Source organism: Bos indicus, chromosome 19 (genome assembly GCF_029378745.1).
Source record: "Bos indicus isolate NIAB-ARS_2022 breed Sahiwal x Tharparkar chromosome 19, NIAB-ARS_B.indTharparkar_mat_pri_1.0, whole genome shotgun sequence".
Lineage (NCBI taxonomy): Eukaryota > Metazoa > Chordata > Mammalia > Artiodactyla > Bovidae > Bos > Bos indicus.
Window position 1 is genome coordinate 574410 of NC_091778.1, and position 17943 is coordinate 592352.

At 41.0% G+C, this 17943-nt stretch overlaps 3 protein-coding genes across 3 annotated transcripts; all 3 read left to right on the top strand.

Annotated features, from left to right (window-relative positions):
- The first annotated feature begins 2594 nt into the window (after window positions 1-2594).
- LOC139177683 (endogenous retrovirus group K member 9 Gag polyprotein-like) lies at window positions 2595-8697 on the top strand. The gene is made up of 4 exons (XM_070774256.1): window positions 2595-2609; window positions 4889-5038; window positions 6205-6289; window positions 6665-8697. Exons 1-4 carry the CDS (start codon window positions 2595-2597, stop codon window positions 8695-8697), a joined length of 2283 nt encoding a protein of 760 aa, XP_070630357.1.
- A 299-nt stretch (window positions 8698-8996) lies between these two features.
- On the top strand, window positions 8997-9467 carry LOC139177684 (endogenous retrovirus group K member 7 Pro protein-like). Its single transcript, XM_070774258.1, has one exon. It carries the CDS (start codon window positions 8997-8999, stop codon window positions 9465-9467), a length of 471 nt encoding a protein of 156 aa, XP_070630359.1.
- A 2055-nt stretch (window positions 9468-11522) lies between these two features.
- LOC109555536 (endogenous retrovirus group K member 8 Env polyprotein-like) lies at window positions 11523-15393 on the top strand. The gene has a single exon (XM_019956476.2). The coding sequence runs from the start codon at window positions 11982-11984 to the stop codon at window positions 14118-14120; it is 2139 nt and encodes a 712-aa protein (XP_019812035.2). The 5' UTR covers window positions 11523-11981; the 3' UTR covers window positions 14121-15393.
- Window positions 15394-17943: the final 2550 nt, after the last annotated feature.

Below are 17943 nucleotides of genomic sequence, written 5' to 3' on the forward strand. Positions count from 1 at the left end.
TTTTTCACTCTCCACTTTCACTTTCATCAAGAAGCTTTTGAGTTCCTCTTCACTTTCTGCCATAAGGGTGGTGTCATCTGCATATCTGAGCTTATTGGTATTTCTCCCGGCAATCTTGATTCCAGCTTGTGTTTCTTCCAATCCAGTGTCTCTCATGATGTATTCTGCATGGAAGTTAAATAAACAGGGTGACAATATACAGCCTTGACGAACTCCTTTTCCTATTTGGAACCAGTCTGTCATTCCATGTCCAGTTCTAACTGTTTCTTCCTGACCTGCATACAAATTTCTCAAGAGGCAGATCAGGGGGTCTGGTATTCCCATCTCTTTCAGAATTTTCCACAGTTGATTGTGATCCACACAGTCAAAGGCTTTGGCATAGTCAATAAAGCAGAAATAGATGTTTTTCTGGAACTCTCTTGCTTTTTCTATGATCCAGCGGATGTTGGCAATTTGATCTCTGGTTCCTCTGCCTTTTCTAAAACCAGCTTGAACATCAGGAAGTTCACGGTTCACATATTGCTGAAGCCTGGCTTGGAGAATTTTGAGCATTACTAGCGTGTGAGATGAGTGCAATTGTGTGGTAGTTTGAGCATTCTTTGGCATTGCCTTCCTTTGGGATTGGAATGAAAACAGACCTTTTCCAGTTCTGTGGCCACTGCTGAGTTTTCCAAATTTGCTGGCATATTGAGTGCAGCACTTTCACAGCATCATCTTTCAGGATTTGAAATAGTCCAACTGGAATTCCATCACCTCCACTAGCTTTGTTCATAGTGATGCTTTCTAAGGCCCACTTGACTTCACATTCCAGGATGTCTGGCTTTAGGTCAGTGATCATGCCATTGTGAATATCTGGGTCGTGAAGGTCTTTTTTGTACAGTTCTTCTGTGTATTCTTGCCATCTCTTCTTAATATCTTCTGCTTCTGTTAGGTCCATACCATTTCTGTCCTTTATCGAGCTCATCTTTGTATGAATGTTCCTTTGGTATCTCTGATTTCCTTGAAGAGATCCCTAGTCTTTCCCATTCTGTTGTTTTCCTCTATTTCTTGGATTGATCACTGATGAAGGCTTTCTTATCTCTTCTTGCTATTCTTTGGAACTCTGCATTCAGATGCTTATATCTTTCCTTTTCTCCTTTGCTTTTCACTTCTCTTCTTTTCACAACTATTTGTAAGGCCTCCCCAGACAGCCATTTTGCTTTTTTGCATTTCTTTTCTATGGGAATGGTCTTGATCCCTGTCTCCTGTACAATGTCATGAACCTCAGTCCATAGTTCATCAGGCACTCTGCCTATCAGATCTAGGCCCTTAAATCTATTTCTCACTTCCACTGTATAATCATAAGGGATTTGATTTAGGTCATACCTGAATGGTCTAGTGGTTTTCCCTACTTTCTTCAATTTAAGTCTGAATTTGGCAATAAGGAGTTCATGGTCTGAGCCACAGTCAGCTCCTGGTCTTGTTTTTGCTGAATGTATAGAGTTTCTCCATCTTTGGCTGCAGGTCCATGAATCAAGGCAAATTGGAAGTGGTCAAACAAGAGATGGCAAGAGTGAATGTCGACATTCTAGGAATCAGCGAACTGAAATGGATTGGAATGGGTGAATTTAACTCAGATGACCATTATATCTACTACTGCAGGCAGGAATCCCTCAGAAGAAATGGACTGGCCATCATGGTCAACAAAATATTCTGAAATGCAGTACTTGGATGCAATCTCAAAAACGACAGAATGATCTCTGTTCGTTTACAAGGCAAACCATTCAATATCAGAGTAATCCAAGTCTATGTCCCAACCAGTAACGCTGAAGAAGCTGAAGTTGAACGTTTCTATGAAGACCTACAAGACCTTTTAGAATTAACAAAAAAGATGTCCTTTTCATTATAGGGGACTGGAATGCAAAAGTAGGAAGTCAAGAAACACCTGGAGTAACAGGCAAATTTGGCCTTGGAATATGGAATGAAGCAGGGCAAAGACTAATAGAGGTTTGCCAAGAAAATGCACTGGTCATAACAAACACCTCTTCCAACAACGCAAGAGAAGACTCTATACATGGACATCACCAGATGGTCAACACTGAAATAAGATTGATTATATTCTTATAGCCAAAGATGAAGAAGCTCTATACAGTCAGCAAAAACAAGACCAGGAGCTGACTGTAGCTCAGACCATGAACTCCTTATTGCCAAATTCAGACTTAAACTGAAGAGAATAGGGAAAACCATTAGACCATTCAGGTATGACCTAAATCAAATCCCTTATGATTATACAATGGAAGTGAGAAATAGATTTAAGGGCCTAGATCTGATAGATAGAGTGCCTGATGAACTATGGAATGAGGTTCATGATCAATAGCATTATTGGAAGACTGAAAATGATAGCTTTATTCATTGCGTGGTTTTTGTCTTCAACAAACTATAGTGAGAAAGGGATGGATTAGTACATAAAAACAAAAACAAAAAAACAATAAACTTGGAAGTCAAACATATTTGAAATAGTCTTCTAAGTGATGTGATTTTTTTTGGTAGTTTATTATTATTATTATTTTTATTTTTTAACTTTACAATATTGTATTAGTTTGCCATATATCAGAATGAATCCACCACAGGTAAACATGTGTTCCCCATCCGGAACCCTCTGCCCTCCTCCCTCCCCATACCAACCCTCCGGGTCGTCGACAGCGAAAAGACACTGATGTATATAACAGTCTTTTGGACTCTGTGGGAGAGGGAGAGAGTGGGAAGATTTGGGAGAATGGCATCGAAACATGTATAATATCATATATGAAAAGACTCGCCAGTCTAAGTTATGTGATTTTATGTGAGTAATCTGTGGTCTCTATATGCTCATTTCTGAAATAGGAGCTATAATACTGAAATAATAGTATTAGTGAAGACATTAAGTGAAACAACAGATATTAAGTTGGCCAGAAAGATTCATTCAGGTTTTCTTCAACATCTGATGGAAGAACTCGAATGAACATTTTGGCCAAGCCAGTATTAAAACAGTGCCTGATCTTTGAATAGTATTATTATTTATTTCTCTCTTCTCCATGTATACATGTGTGAGTGGGAAAGTCTAAATATTCTTCAAATATCCACTGCTGCTACTGCTGCTGCTAAGTCACTTCAGTCATGTCCGACTCTGTGCGACCCCATAGACAGCAGCCCACCAGGCTCCCCCATACCGGGGATTCTCCAGACAAGAACACTGAAGTGGGTTGCCATTTCATTCTCCAATGCATGAAAGTGAAAAGTTAAAGTGAAGTCGCTCAGTTGTGTCTGACCGTCAGTGACCCCATGGACTGCAGCCTTCCAGGCTCCTCCATCCATGGGATTTTCCAGGCAAGAGTACTGGAGTGGGATGCCATTGCCTTCTCCATCAAATATCACTACTCCAAAGAAAATATGCGTGAATAAAAATATTAGACTTATAGCATTAGTTTTCCCTGGAATATGCAACTATTTGTTTAAATACACCAGGACTGGTTTTCATTAAAGAAAACTATTAGTTAGAGCCAATGATCTTTCTGATAGGTGGGAAGGAAAATGCAGCTATGTTACCATAGTTACTTATTCTTCTGAAGTGCATCAGATATGGAGATAATACCAGAAACGGCAGAAAGTGCAAGAGTCTCTTGATGAGGGTGAAAGAGAAGAGTGAAAAAGCTGGCTTGATTTGAGAGAATAACACTGAAACATGTATATTACCATGTATGAAATAGATCGCCAGTCCAGGTTAGATGCATGAGGCAGGGTGCTCAAGGCTGATGCATTGGGATGACCCTGAGGGATGGGATGGGAAGGGAGGTGGGAGTGGGGCTCAGGACAGGGAACACATGTACACCCATGGCTGATTCATGTCAATGTATGGCAAAACCTACCACAAAATTGTAAATTAATTAGCCTCCAATTTAAAAAAAAAAGCTGGCTTGAAATTAAACATTCAAAGAATTAAGATCATGACATCCAGTATCATCACATTACAGCAAATAGAATTTGAAAATAAGTGACAGACTTTATATTTTGGGGGGCTCCAAAATCACTGTGGATGGTGACTGCATCCATGAAATTAAAAGACACTTGCTCCTTGGAAGGAAAGCTATGACCAATCTAGACAGCATATTAAAAAGTAAAGACATCACTTTGCTGATGGACGTCCATATAGTCAAAGCTATGGCTTTTCCAATAGTCATGTATGGATGTGAGAGTTGGATCATAGAGAAGGCTGCATGTTGAAGAATTGATAATTTTGAATTGTGGTACTGGAGGAGATTCTTGAGAGTTCCTTGGACATCAATGAAATCAAATCAGTCCATCCTAAAGGAAATCAGTCCTGAATATTCATTGGAAGGACAGATGCTGAAGCTAAAGCTCCAAAAATTTGTCCACTTGATGCAAAGAGCAGAGTCTTTGGAAAAGACCCTGATCCTGGGAAAGACTGAAGGCAGCAGCAGAAGGGGCTGACACAGGATAAGATAGTTGGATGGCATGAGTTTGAGCAAGCTCTGAGAGATGGTAAAGGACAGGGAAGCCTGGAGTGCTGCAGTCCATGGGGTAGCAGGAGAAGAAGAGGGTGGCAGAGGATGAGATAATTAGATAGTGTAACAACAATTCATGAAAGTAGTGGGTGAAATCTTCTTATTACTCAAACTTGTGTGCATGAGTGCATAACTATGAGCACCATATTGCTAGTGTCAGTTATAAATATCAGTGACAACGTGGGTCACCTGAATTTCTGAACATACTGTTGGCTTAAAAATAATGCTTCTTCAGAGTCACTTGGTCCTTTCAAAAACTTTCTTATATATGTAAAAATGGAGACACTTTATTCACTTTCAAAATGGGCATTTTTTAATGCTACAACCATTACTGAATCTTTATTTAGTGTCAAACCTGGCTATATTGTAAAGATAGAGACATAGACCCTTCAATCACAACATTTGAAATAATAAAAGTCCTAGTTGTATGCGGGGAGCCGGTGAGGCATTCCACTCATGACAAAGGTCATGAGGAAGGAGGCTCGGCATACGCAAAGGTGGGATCGAGCCTCAGGAGTCCCCCCGGATATTCTCGAGCATTTTCCCCCAAAAAACCAGAGTCTGCCTACTTTATTGCTTTGTGCTCTCACCTCTGACTTTACTGGGGGCTGTCCCCTACCACCATCTCTCTCTCTCTCTGTCAAAGAGTTAACTTACAGCTCCAATTAATAAAGTTCCTGGGCAATTAGGAGTGTTTAAATCCAAACCCCTCAGATGGCTCTCTAACTCGCCTGACAAGTTTACCCGGACTCCTGCAGCTATGCATACGATTGTTTACAGTCTCCTAGCCTCCAGAGGCATGGGAAGCTTAAGATATTCAAATAGCTTAGAGCCTCTCAGAGAGTTAAAAACTGTCAGAATAAACTAGTAAAGGATTTCATTGATGAGTCAATGTTTGTTGCCAAGTTTTCACATCCCCTGAATTGTATCCTTGAATATGTATTAATTAATAGTGGGTATGTAGAAAAAATAAGTAGTGGCCTTGGTGTTAGTAACTTTAGACCCTTAAGGTAATAAATTCTTTCCTTTGTTGTAAACCCATTACACATCCGCCCTATAGGAATGCAATTTTATCTTCGGAAGATGGTGCCAAACCTTAAAATAATTACTCTTAGAGAAAGTAAGTCTTTGTTGATAAGTCCTTGTCAAGAGTCATAAAATGTTAGTAGGCCTTCTGGCCAGAAGATGATGTAAATCACCTAAACCATTTGTATACGATAAATTTGCAGGAAAGAAACCTTGGTTTTTGATAAGAATCAAAGACTGCTGACTTTGCATCCCCTATTATCCTCTATGTGTAACTTAGGGTATAAAAGCCCCTGTTAAAAATAAAGCTACGGGCCTTGCTCACCAACGCTTGGTCTCCCCATGTCATTCTTTCTTTTAACTTCCAGCTGAGTCTCCATCTGGAGCGCGGAACCCACCACGCTTACTAATTATGCCTGGGCTTCTAAGACCCACTCGAGAAGGTGTCTAGGGTGAGGCACCTTCCACTATTCGAGAGGGCGCCTGCGGCCTACGTAAGTGGTGCAAACTTCTTGTCTTGAAGTTTTATTGGTCTCCCGCGTAAACCAAGCTACTCAGCTTCTTTTCTCCACTGAATTTTCCTACTGAGCTATCCTCATTCTATTGTTCTCTTTATCTCTAATTAGCATATAAATAGTCGCCGACGCCGTCTCCCCTTCGAATACCCTGGATCAGCCGGGGCTGGTCCTCGGCAGGTGGCGCCCGATACAGGCGTTTCGAAGGTAAGTCCCCAACCCCATTCCCCCAGTGTTGAGTTTTCGGGACGGATAGGACCCCACTTAGGGTGCTGCAGACCCCCCTGTAGAATAGACAGGGAGAGAGGAGTGGGAAGTGTTGAAAGTGTTGAAGAGTTAGAGAGGAAAAAAAAAAAAACGATTTCTAAAAAGGCTGACAAAAAAGGCCTAATCTTTTGATAGCTAAAAGCAAAATCTTTTACTATACTTAATTTTCTGACATGGGTAATACTGAATCAAATGAAAGACAGCTCTTTATAGGAGTAATTTTACAGTTATTAGGTAAAAGAGGAATTAAAGTTAAAAAATCTGCCATTCAATCATTTTTTTCCTTTGTACAAGAGCACTGTCCCTGGTTTCCAGACGAAGGCTCTGTTAACTTAGATGTCTGGGAAAAAGTAGGAAAACAGTTAAAAACTTACCATGCAGAACATGGCTCAGAAAAGGTGCCTAATGACGCCTTTTCCTTATGGAATATTATTAGAGATGTCTTAGACCCTGCCCCAGATTCAGAAAAAGTACATCTTAAAAGGGATAGTGAAGAAAATGCTGTAGTTAAACCTACCCCTGAATCTAAAAAAGTAACCTTTAAAGAGGAAAATGAAGTCGAAATTGTAGTTAAACCTGAAGAAAATGAGAAAAACGAAGACCCGCCTAACTATGAGCAACTAAGAAAAATGTTAGCAGCCATGACTACTCAGGAACAACTTAAAGATAGGGATGAGAAAGAAGATCAGCCTTCCCCAAAAGGAAAAGAGAATTTAGATGAGATAACAGCTAAATATTCCGATGAAGATCGGCATCTCTTAAACAAAGATGCCCCAAAAGGCCTAAGAGAAACCTCCCCTGTCAGACCATCAGCTCCAAAGAGCTTAAGGGAAACGTCTCCCATCAGGCTATATGACCCCAGGGATTCCCAAGAGAGCTTCCCAGTTAATCCATATGTAACTTCTGCATACCAAACAGTTCAAAGAGCTCCAGAGTACAGATCAGAGAATATAAAACCTATGCCATTGCCACCTCCTCCCATACCACCTCCCATACCACCTCCCCCCATACCACCTCCCATACCAAGCCGTACAGGTCCTATTAAACCCACATTATTGCTGCCACCTCCCTATCGAAGTGGGAAAATTCCAAAATCGATCCCACGGAGACGGACCTCTTCTGCCCCTGGCGAGAAATTTGATCCCCAGCTTCAGGCTTGTTTCCCTTTAATTTTTGACAATGATGAAAGAGCACAAAAGGCTATCGACTGGGAGCCTGTTTCTTTTCAATTGGTAAAAGAACTTAAAAATGCATGTATTTCATATGGGCCTAAAGCCCCATATACAATGCAGCTAGTAGAAAATTTAGCAGGTCAATGGTTAACACCTCGAGAATGGAAATCAATTGCTAGGGCCTGCCTGTCCGGAGGACATTTTATACTTTGGAAATCTGAATATGATGATCTCGCTCGTATATATGCTTTTTCTAACCAAAATGGAGACTTTACACATATCACTGAACCTATATTACTTGGTCAGGCCGACTACCCCTCGTATGACGAACAGATGAAATTAGATAGGACTACTATACAACAGGTGGCTGATTGTGCCTTTACTGCCTGGCACTCATTGCCCGATGGTAAAGCATCAGGTGCCGCTCTATCTGATATTAAACAAAAGTCAGAAGAGCCATTTGAAGACTTTGTCTCACGACTCTCAGAAGCTGTCCAGAGAATAATTTCTGATTCTGAGGCAGCTAAACTGTTAACAAAACACTTGGCCTTTGAAAATGCTAATTCTACCTGCCAGGCTATATTGCGCCCTCTTAGAAGAACTGGATCTTTAATTGATTATATGAAACAGTGTGCAGATGTAGGACCGTCAATGCTACAAGGTGTTACGATAGCTGCAGCAATAACAGGGAATTCTTATCAGCAGGCAGTCCAGTCCTTTTTTACTAACAAGAATAAGCCATCACAAAGTGATCTCAATAACCAAAGCAAGAATGCATTCCCTAAAACTTGTTTTTCCTGTGGCCAGGAGGGACACACTTCTCGTTACTGCCCTCAAAGAACACCCGGTTCTTATCTACCTAATCCGGCCCAACCAGCTGTGTTTGCTCCGCAAAACCCTGCCCCCCCGCCCATGAATGCTAGGTCTCTTTGCCCTCGCTGCCAGAAAGGATATCACTGGGCAAGGGACTGCAGGTCAAGACTCCACAGAAATGGAGCCCTTTTAGGCCCTGACCAGCAGTCGGAAAACGGGTTGAGGGGCCAGCCCCAGGCCCCGACAACGATTGGGGCAGACTCACTAAACCCATTCATCCCCTTTGTTCCATCGCAGAGCTCATCAGAGCAACCCCAGGCAGCACAGGACTGGACCTCAGTTCCACCACCTCAACAATATTAACACCAGATAGCCCCACTATAAAAATCCCTACAGGACTTAAAGGTCCATTACCGACAGGCCTGGTAGGAATTATACTAGGCAGAAGTTCCTTAGCTATACAAGGTCTTACAATTATTCCTGGAGTAATTGACTCAGATTATACAGGAGAAATTCAGATAATGATTTCACCCCCAACTAAAACTTTCCAAATACATCAGGGACAGAGAATAGCCCAACTTTTACTTTTGCCTTATCATAATGCAATTGGGCAAACAGCCACCCAAAATGAAAGACAGGACAAAGGATTTGGGTTTAGTGACATGGTTTTTTGGATAACAGAAATTACTAAAAAGCTTCCTATGAAATCTATTCTTGTCAGTGGCAAGTCTATTGAAGGGCTATTAGACACAGGAGCAGATGTTTCCTGTATTTCTGGGAAAGACTGGCCCAATTCCTGGCCCACACACACTACTGCAAATAACTTAGTGGGCATCGGGAGAGCTCCTGCAGTAGCCCAAAGTGCAAAAATTTTAGACTGGCAATTTGAGGATACCCGTGGAACATTCCAACCGTATATGATTCCTTCGCTGCCCTTCTCGCTGTGGGGGAGAGATGTGCTGTCTCAACTGGGCATGTTACTTTTTAGCCCTGATGATAAAGTAACTTTGCAAATGCTACAAATGGGCTATGACCCTTCAAAAGGGTTAGGTAAACAGCAGACAGGAATAACTGAGCCAATTTGCCCTGCTCCTCTAAAGTTCCGTGCTGGATTAGGGTATCCAAATTTTTGATGGAGGCCATTGTTTTTGCTGCCGACCCCATTACCTGGAAATCTCAGGACCCGGTGTGGGTAGAACAATGGCCTCTGACTAAAGAAAAACTACTGGCAGCCAAAGCGTTAATTTCTGAACAACTAGCACTGGGACATATTGAGCCCTCCAATAGCCCCTGGAATACTCCTATTTTTGTTATTAAGAAAAAATCTGGCAAGTGGCGACTTTTACAAGATTTAAGAGCTATTAATGCCACTATGGAAGATATGGGAGCCTTACAACCTGGGCTTCCTTCCCCAGTAGCCGTCCCAGAAGGATATAATATTATTGTAATTGATTTACAAGACTGTTTTTTCACCATCCCCTTAAATGCTGAGGATAAAAAGCGATTTGCCTTTAGTTTACCAGCAGAAAATTTTAAACAGCCTTATTTAAGGTTTCAATGGAAAGTGTTGCCCCAGGGAATGAAAAATAGCCCTACTTTATGTCAAAAATTTGTTAATGCAGCTATAGAAGATATTAGGGCTAAATATGAACAACTGTATATGATTCACTATATGGATGATATTTTAATAGCTCACCCTGATAGAGCTCATTTACAAACTGTTCTCCAGGATTTGACTCAGGCTTTAACAGACAGAGGCTTAAAAATTGCCCCAGAGAAAATTCAAGTCAATCCGCCCATAACTTACTTAGGACGGGTTATCAATTCAGAAACTGTGACTCATGCCCCATTAAAATTGAGAAAGGATCACCTTGTTACTTTAAATGATTATCAAAAACTTTTAGGCGACATTAATTGGATCAGACCTTATTTAAAATTAACCACTGCTGAATTAAAGCCTCTTTTTAACATTTTACGCAGGGATCCTGATCCAACTTCTAAGAGACAATTAACTGCTGAGGCTCAGGAGGCCTTAGAAAAAGTGGAAGCAGCTTTATCTGATAGCTATGTAAAAAGAGTTAATTTACAAACAAATTGGCAATTCCTCTGCCTGGCTACTCCAACAGCACCTACGGGAGTTTTATGGCAAAACGGCCCCCTAGAATGGGTCCATCTCCCCGCCCAGGCTAAAAAAGTAGTGGCCTCTTATCCAGGACTGATAGCTACACTGATATTGAAAGGGAGAAAACGTAGCATTGAATTGTTTGGTAAAGAACCAGCAGAAATTGTAATTCCATATAATAAAGAACAACTTGATGCTCTTCTAATGTTTGATGAGGATTGGCAGATTGCTATCGGAAATTATTTTGGCCAAATTCTGCATCATTTACCTTCACATGTTTTGCTAAATTTTATGTCTAAACACCCAGTTATTTTCCCTGTTAGGTGTAAATACTCTCCCATCTCAGATGCTCAAATGGTATTTACTGACGGGTCTGCTAATGGCAGAGCTTCTATAGTTACAAAAGATCAGCGTAAAGTTTTACATACGCAGGAGACTTCGGCCCAGAGAGCTGAACTCACAGCTGTTATAGAGGCTTTTGTTATGTTTGCAGAGGAGGAATTTAACCTTTATTCTGATTCTCAGTATGTGGTCAGGCTGTTTCCACACATTGAGACTGCGATCCTGCCTGAGAACAAAACTGCAATATTTCACTTGTTAACTAAACTGCAGCAGCAAATTTGGAAACGAAGCCGAGCATATTTTATTGGTCACATTCGGGCTCATTCTGGGTTGCCTGGACCTTTAAGTGCCTTAAATGACCTGGCAGATTCACTAACTAAGGTCACAGTGGCTTCTGCTTTTGAAGAAGCCCGAGCTTCTCATTCACTCCACCATCAAAATGCTACTGCGCTAAGATATCAATTTCAGATTCCTCGAGACTCTGCTCGGGAGATTGTTCGTTCCTGTTCTCATTGTCCCACTACTATAAATAGTTTACCTATGGGAGTTAACCCTCGCGGTCTTAAACCTAATGCACTCTGGCAGATGGATGTAACTCACATCTCTTCATTTGCAAAACTGTCTTTTGTTCATGTAACAGTAGACACCTTTTCTCATGTTATTGTTGCAACTGCTCGCACAGGGGAAGCAGTTAAAGACGTAATACATCTCTTTACTTGTTTCTCATATATGGGTCTGCCAAAAGCCTTGAAAACTGATAATGCTCCTGCTTACACATCTAAGTCTTTTCAGGAATTTTGTCTAAAGTTTCAAATTAAACATAATACAGGCATCCCTTATAATCCACAAGGACAAGCCATTGTGGAAAGAGCACATCAAACGTTAAAAACCCAAATTCAAAAACTAAAAGAAGGGGAGTTTAAATATAGTTCTCCCCATCACCTCTTGCAACATGCTCTTTTTGTAATAAATATTTTAAATACTGATTCAGCTGGAATGACTGCAATGCTTCGCCATTGGTGCCCGGAGCAATTGAATGCAAAACCATTAGTTAAATGGAAGGACCTCCTTTCCGGACAATGGAAAGGTCCTGACCCATTGTTAACCAGCGGTCGAGGATATGCTTGTATTTTTCCACAGGACGCAGATTCTCCAATTTGGGTTCCAGATAGATTGATTCGCCATGTCTCAGCCTCTCGGATACCGAGTTCCACGGCCGCCGCGACCCCGAAAGAGAAAAGGGCCTCCTCTGCCTTTGCTCCCCCCGCCAGCACAGGAAACACCACTGACATCGGAGCAACTGACATCGGGGATCCCGGATGAGCAGGGAACAGATCCGCCCACCGAACAGATGTCTCAACTTCACATACAGGATATCGCTCCCCCCGATCCTTTGCCTCACAAAAGGAGGTCAGGCCGCCTGACTCAGGCGACCCGGAATGCCTCCATACCTACTTGGGGACAAATAAAAACACTCTGCCATCAGGCACAGGGAATAACCTCTTTGCAGGGCTCTCCAACCTCCCCTGAGAAGATGTTTATTGCTATGCTTGCCTTATTATCTTGCCAGGTAAGCGCCTCCTCCCCCACTCCTGAAAAGTATTGGGCTTACTTCCCAGACCCTCCAACCTTTCAAGTAGTTACCTGGAACGGTGACCCCCTACGGGTCCACACAAACCAGCCTCAGTTACTGGGAGGGTCATATACTTCCTATACCACAGACGAATATCCTATTAATTTCAATTTTACCTTCAGGGGACTAGCAGACGACCTTCCTGTTTGTTTCAACTTCCCCAGTGATATAGAAAGCTTTATTATTCCCCCTAAAGAAGGATGTGTCGGAGCCTCTAAAAAGGCAGTTCTGACTCATTCTCCAGCCTCAGGTATTGAACATAGAGGGCGTCTAGCGCTTTGGGTTTTACAGGCTCGTATGCCCGCGGCCGTTGATCCCCACGAACTTATAATCCATAGACCCCCTCCTGGATATCCAAGTTGTTATAATACCGAGCCTTCAGATGCCATATGGAACACTATAGATGATCGTACAGGGTATCCGATTTGGAAATCTTGTACTTATCGTTTAAGAGCTGATTATAGAATACCGGGAGGAGGAAATTACATGATTCAAGATTGGAGTAACTCAGACCTAGATAGGAGCCCATTGCCCCTTGATGACTTTCCCAGCAGATTTTATAATTGGAAGAAAGATTTGGTTTCTTGGCCTTTAAGCATTACTAGATGGCATAATAATCGATTTGTTTCGCCTATATTGTCCTATACAACTAAGAACAGAACCTCTTGGCAGCCAGAAATTTGGAGGGCCCTTGCTGCCACTGCTCCCATTTCCTTATTCTGTCCAAATAGCAATTCTACTTATTCTGTTTTAGCTTGTGTACCCTCGCCTTATGTTTTTCTCTTTACTAATGACTCCAAAAGATTAAATGTACACATGAATTATTCAGGTGGACCTAATATCGTAACTTGTGAACAATGTATGCTTTCATCTTGTTTGACCCCCCAATATAATGTTTGTTCTTTTGTTGTGTTGAAACGCCCACCCTATCTCATGATACCTGTGTCTGTGCATTCTTATTGGTATGATAATTACGGTTTGGCTGTATTGCAACAACTGCAGGATTTAATGCGAACACGACGGTTTGTGGGCTTACTTATCTTGGGAATAGCAGCTTTGATAAGTGCAATTACTTCTGTTACTGTGGCAGCAATATCATTGACTCAACAAGTACATACTGCTCAATATGTTGATTCTATGTCCAAAAATGTTTCTTTAGCATTGGCAACACAGGAAGCTATAGACAGGAAATTAGAGATGAGGGTAGACGGCCTAGAGGAAGCAGTAATACATATTGGGACTGAATTGCAGGCTTTAAAGGTGAAAATGGCATTGTCCTGTCATGCTGACTACCGGTGGATATGTGTAACACCCCTGAAAGTAAATGAGACAGATTTTGAATGGGAAAAGATTAAAAACCATATTTCAGGTATTTGGAACAGCTCTGACATTAGCTTAGACTTAGGGAAACTTCACAATCAAATAGCAACCCTGGAACACTCCCGATTAGATTTTACTGCCGCTGGAACAGCAAATGATTTCTTCCATACTTTCTCTAACTACATTTCAGGAAAAAATATTCTGTCTACCTTCCTCGGCTATGCTACGTTGGCTGTTTTAATTTTACTTCTAATAATCGTTCTTCCTTGTATTGTCAGGATTCTTCGGCAGAGCATTCAGAGGCTCGCGACTGAGCTACATCTGGCTGTTTTAAGAAATAAAAAAGGGGGAGATGCGGGGAGCCGGTGAGGCATTCCACTCATGACAAAGGTCATGAGGAAGGAGGCTCGGCATACGCAAAGGTGGGATCGAGCCTCAGGAGTCCCCCCGGATATTCTCGAGCATTTTCCCCCAAAAAACCAGAGTCTGCCTACTTTATTGCTTTGTGCTCTCACCTCTGACTTTACTGGGGGCTGTCCCCTACCACCATCTCTCTCTCTCTCTGTCAAAGAGTTAACTTACAGCTCCAATTAATAAAGTTCCTGGGCAATTAGGAGTGTTTAAATCCAAACCCCTCAGATGGCTCTCTAACTCGCCTGACAAGTTTACCCGGACTCCTGCAGCTATGCATACGATTGTTTACAGTCTCCTAGCCTCCAGAGGCATGGGAAGCTTAAGATATTCAAATAGCTTAGAGCCTCTCAGAGAGTTAAAAACTGTCAGAATAAACTAGTAAAGGATTTCATTGATGAGTCAATGTTTGTTGCCAAGTTTTCACATCCCCTGAATTGTATCCTTGAATATGTATTAATTAATAGTGGGTATGTAGAAAAAATAAGTAGTGGCCTTGGTGTTAGTAACTTTAGACCCTTAAGGTAATAAATTCTTTCCTTTGTTGTAAACCCATTACACATCCGCCCTATAGGAATGCAATTTTATCTTCGGAAGATGGTGCCAAACCTTAAAATAATTACTCTTAGAGAAAGTAAGTCTTTGTTGATAAGTCCTTGTCAAGAGTCATAAAATGTTAGTAGGCCTTCTGGCCAGAAGATGATGTAAATCACCTAAACCATTTGTATACGATAAATTTGCAGGAAAGAAACCTTGGTTTTTGATAAGAATCAAAGACTGCTGACTTTGCATCCCCTATTATCCTCTATGTGTAACTTAGGGTATAAAAGCCCCTGTTAAAAATAAAGCTACGGGCCTTGCTCACCAACGCTTGGTCTCCCCATGTCATTCTTTCTTTTAACTTCCAGCTGAGTCTCCATCTGGAGCGCGGAACCCACCACGCTTACTAATTATGCCTGGGCTTCTAAGACCCACTCGAGAAGGTGTCTAGGGTGAGGCACCTTCCGCTATTCGAGAGGGCGCCTGCGGCCTACGTAAGTGGTGCAAACTTCTTGTCTTGAAGTTTTATTGGTCTCCCGCGTAAACCAAGCTACTCAGCTTCTTTTCTCCACTGAATTTTCCTACTGAGCTATCCTCATTCTATTGTTCTCTATATCTCTAATTAGCATATAAATAGTCGCCGACGCCGTCTCCCCTTCGAATACCCTGGATCAGCCGGGGCTGGTCCTCGGCAGTTGTACACAACTGAATATGTTTGTATGCTTAAAAACAATAGATCTCTAGATATTTAAGTAGAATTCAACAAGCTATAAACTGAATGTTAAAAGTTAAAAGAATAGTTATTTATTTGTATGTATGTTTTAACATAATTTATAGGAAATCTAACTTTCAAATTAAAGTTATTTCAATAACAATATCTGGTAATGAAAAGATTGAAATAATTGTATGGGATAGCATAGCAATTAATAACTATAAAAACATTACTCTGGAAGAAATACTGAGCAAAAATAGGTCTAAGGTGAAAAGGATGCTTTGAAATACAAATGAGAAAAAAAGGTGTCAGTTGAGGGTAATAATAGTCATGCTATCCTTTTCCTTTGAAAGTAACATCCAACAGTGATTTTGTTCACACCCTGCCTGGTCTGACATAATATTGAACTGGGACTTATAGGTATATTTTGACAAGTGCACATAAAGTGAACAAGTTCCTGTTTTGTGCAATTAAAAGGCTCACTTCAATTTACTCAGAATAAATGTATTATTTCCTCTATAACATCAGCTCTTTCATTTTCTTTATTATAGCACCTAACAACAACAACAAAAATGTTTGACTTGTATCTTTACAGTTTCATAAAACTGTGCAACACTAGTGTTCCTTGCAATTTCACTGTTATGTGAAGCAGTTCGTGGCTCATTGTAGATACCCACTAAGCATTCATCAACTTTGACTTCAAATCAGCTAGTATTAATATTTGCATCTTTAATACTAAAATACTTACAGGTTCAGTTCAGTCGCTCAGTCGTGTCTGACTCTTTGTGACCCCATGAATCGCATCACGCCAGGCCTCCCTGTCCATCACCAACTCCCGGACTTCACTCAGACTCACGTCCATCGAGTCAGTGATGCCATCCAGCCATCTCATCCTCTGTTGTCCCCTTCTCCTCCTGCCCCCAGTCCCTCCCAGCATCAGAGTCTTTTCCAATGAGTCAACTCTTCGCATGAGGTGGCCAAAGTACTGGAGTTTCAGCTTTAGCATCATTCCTTCCAAAGAAATCCCAGGGCTTATCTCCTTCAGAATGGACTTATTGGATCTCCTTGCAGTCCAAGGGACTCTCAAGAGTCTTCTCCAAATATCGAAATGAATCCGCCATAGGTATACCCGCTTTCCCCATCCTGAAAAAAATAAATAAATAAAATTTAAAAAAAAAAAGAGTCTTCTCCAACATAACATTTCAAAAGCATCAATTCTTCGGTGCTCAGCCTTCTTCACAGTCCAACTCTCACATCCATACATGACCACAGGAAAAACCTTGACTAGACGGACCTTTGTTGGCAAAGTAATGTCTCCGATTTTGAATATGCTATCTAGGTTGGTCATAACTTTCCTTCCAAGGAGTAAGCATCTTTTAATTTCATGGCTTCAATCACCATCTGCAGTGATTTTGGAGCCCCCAAAAATAAAGTCTGACGCTGTTTCCACTGTTTCCCCATCTATTTCCCATGAAGTGGTGGGACTGGATGCCATGATCTTCATTTTCTGAATGTTGAGCTTTAAGCCAACTTTTTCACTCTCCACTTTCACTTTCATCAAGAGGCTTTTTAGTTCCTCTTCACCCTCTGCCATAAGGGAGGTGTCATCTCCATATCTGAGGTTACTGATATTTCTCCTGGCATCTTTAATATTAAAATACTTACAGGTAAGTCACCATAATTAATTATCAAATTGGGTATATAAGAATTAATTGTGACAAAGGAAAATTGTGGGTAAAATTTGAACTATGGTATTGACAGAAAATATCTGCCACATCCTGAAAAAATAGATTACTAGAGAGGAGAGAAAGTGTGAAAACCCTAGGCAGCTGGAATGATGTTGATAAACTCTAGAGATGATACAATTCCTCCAGAGGAAAACCCTAAATCTTTGTATGGACCATTCTTTGCTTCAGGAGTTAATATATACAAATAAATTGTCTGGAAGTTTTTACTTCCCATTATGGCCTAAGGAGGAAAATGGCTTTTTGAAAATGACTGCCACAAGTGGAGAAAAAAAATGGATGTCAGTCATGGACATGAGGGTGCCATCATACATTGCCTCCCTGAGTTAACAGCAAGTCTTAGCAGCAGTTGTGATCACATTCTTCTAAGCCATGTGTTCAAAGCACTTGCATGGTAAGTACCACAGAATTATAAACTACTAAAACTTAGCTCACCATAGTTAACATGTGTTATTAACAGTTTTGTACATGGCCATGCCATACATTGATTTGTAGATATAGACAAGTATTCTGGAAATATAAAGAATTGTTAACAATGGTAAATTTGAGAATTGAGAATGGAAGATCAGAGTGAGGCAAAGAGAAGGAAATCTTTTACTTTATATTCTTTGGGATATTAAACGTTTTACTGAGAATGTGTAACTTTTTAATATAAAATTAATGTATATATACAGATATAAATGTAAAAGTGAAATACCTACAAATATAATTCCCAACCTTTGACACGATTCCCTGGTGGCTCAGACTGTAAAGAGTCTGCCTGCAATGTGGGAGACCCAGTTTC

Excerpts from the sequence above, each read along its gene's own strand:
- LOC139177683 (XM_070774256.1), top strand. Across the intron at positions 5,039-6,204 it reads GAGGCTCGGCATACGCAAAG|TCGCCGACGCCGTCTCCCCT; the intron begins GTGGGATCGAGC and ends GCATATAAATAG. Across the intron at positions 6,290-6,664 it reads CCGATACAGGCGTTTCGAAG|ACGAAGGCTCTGTTAACTTA; the intron begins GTAAGTCCCCAA and ends CCTGGTTTCCAG.
- LOC109555536 (XM_019956476.2), top strand. The coding sequence starts at position 11,982 with ATGTCTCAGCCTCTCGGATACCGAGTTCCACGGCCGCCGCGACCCCGA.
- LOC139177684 (XM_070774258.1), top strand. The coding sequence starts at position 8,997 with ATGGTTTTTTGGATAACAGAAATTACTAAAAAGCTTCCTATGAAATCT.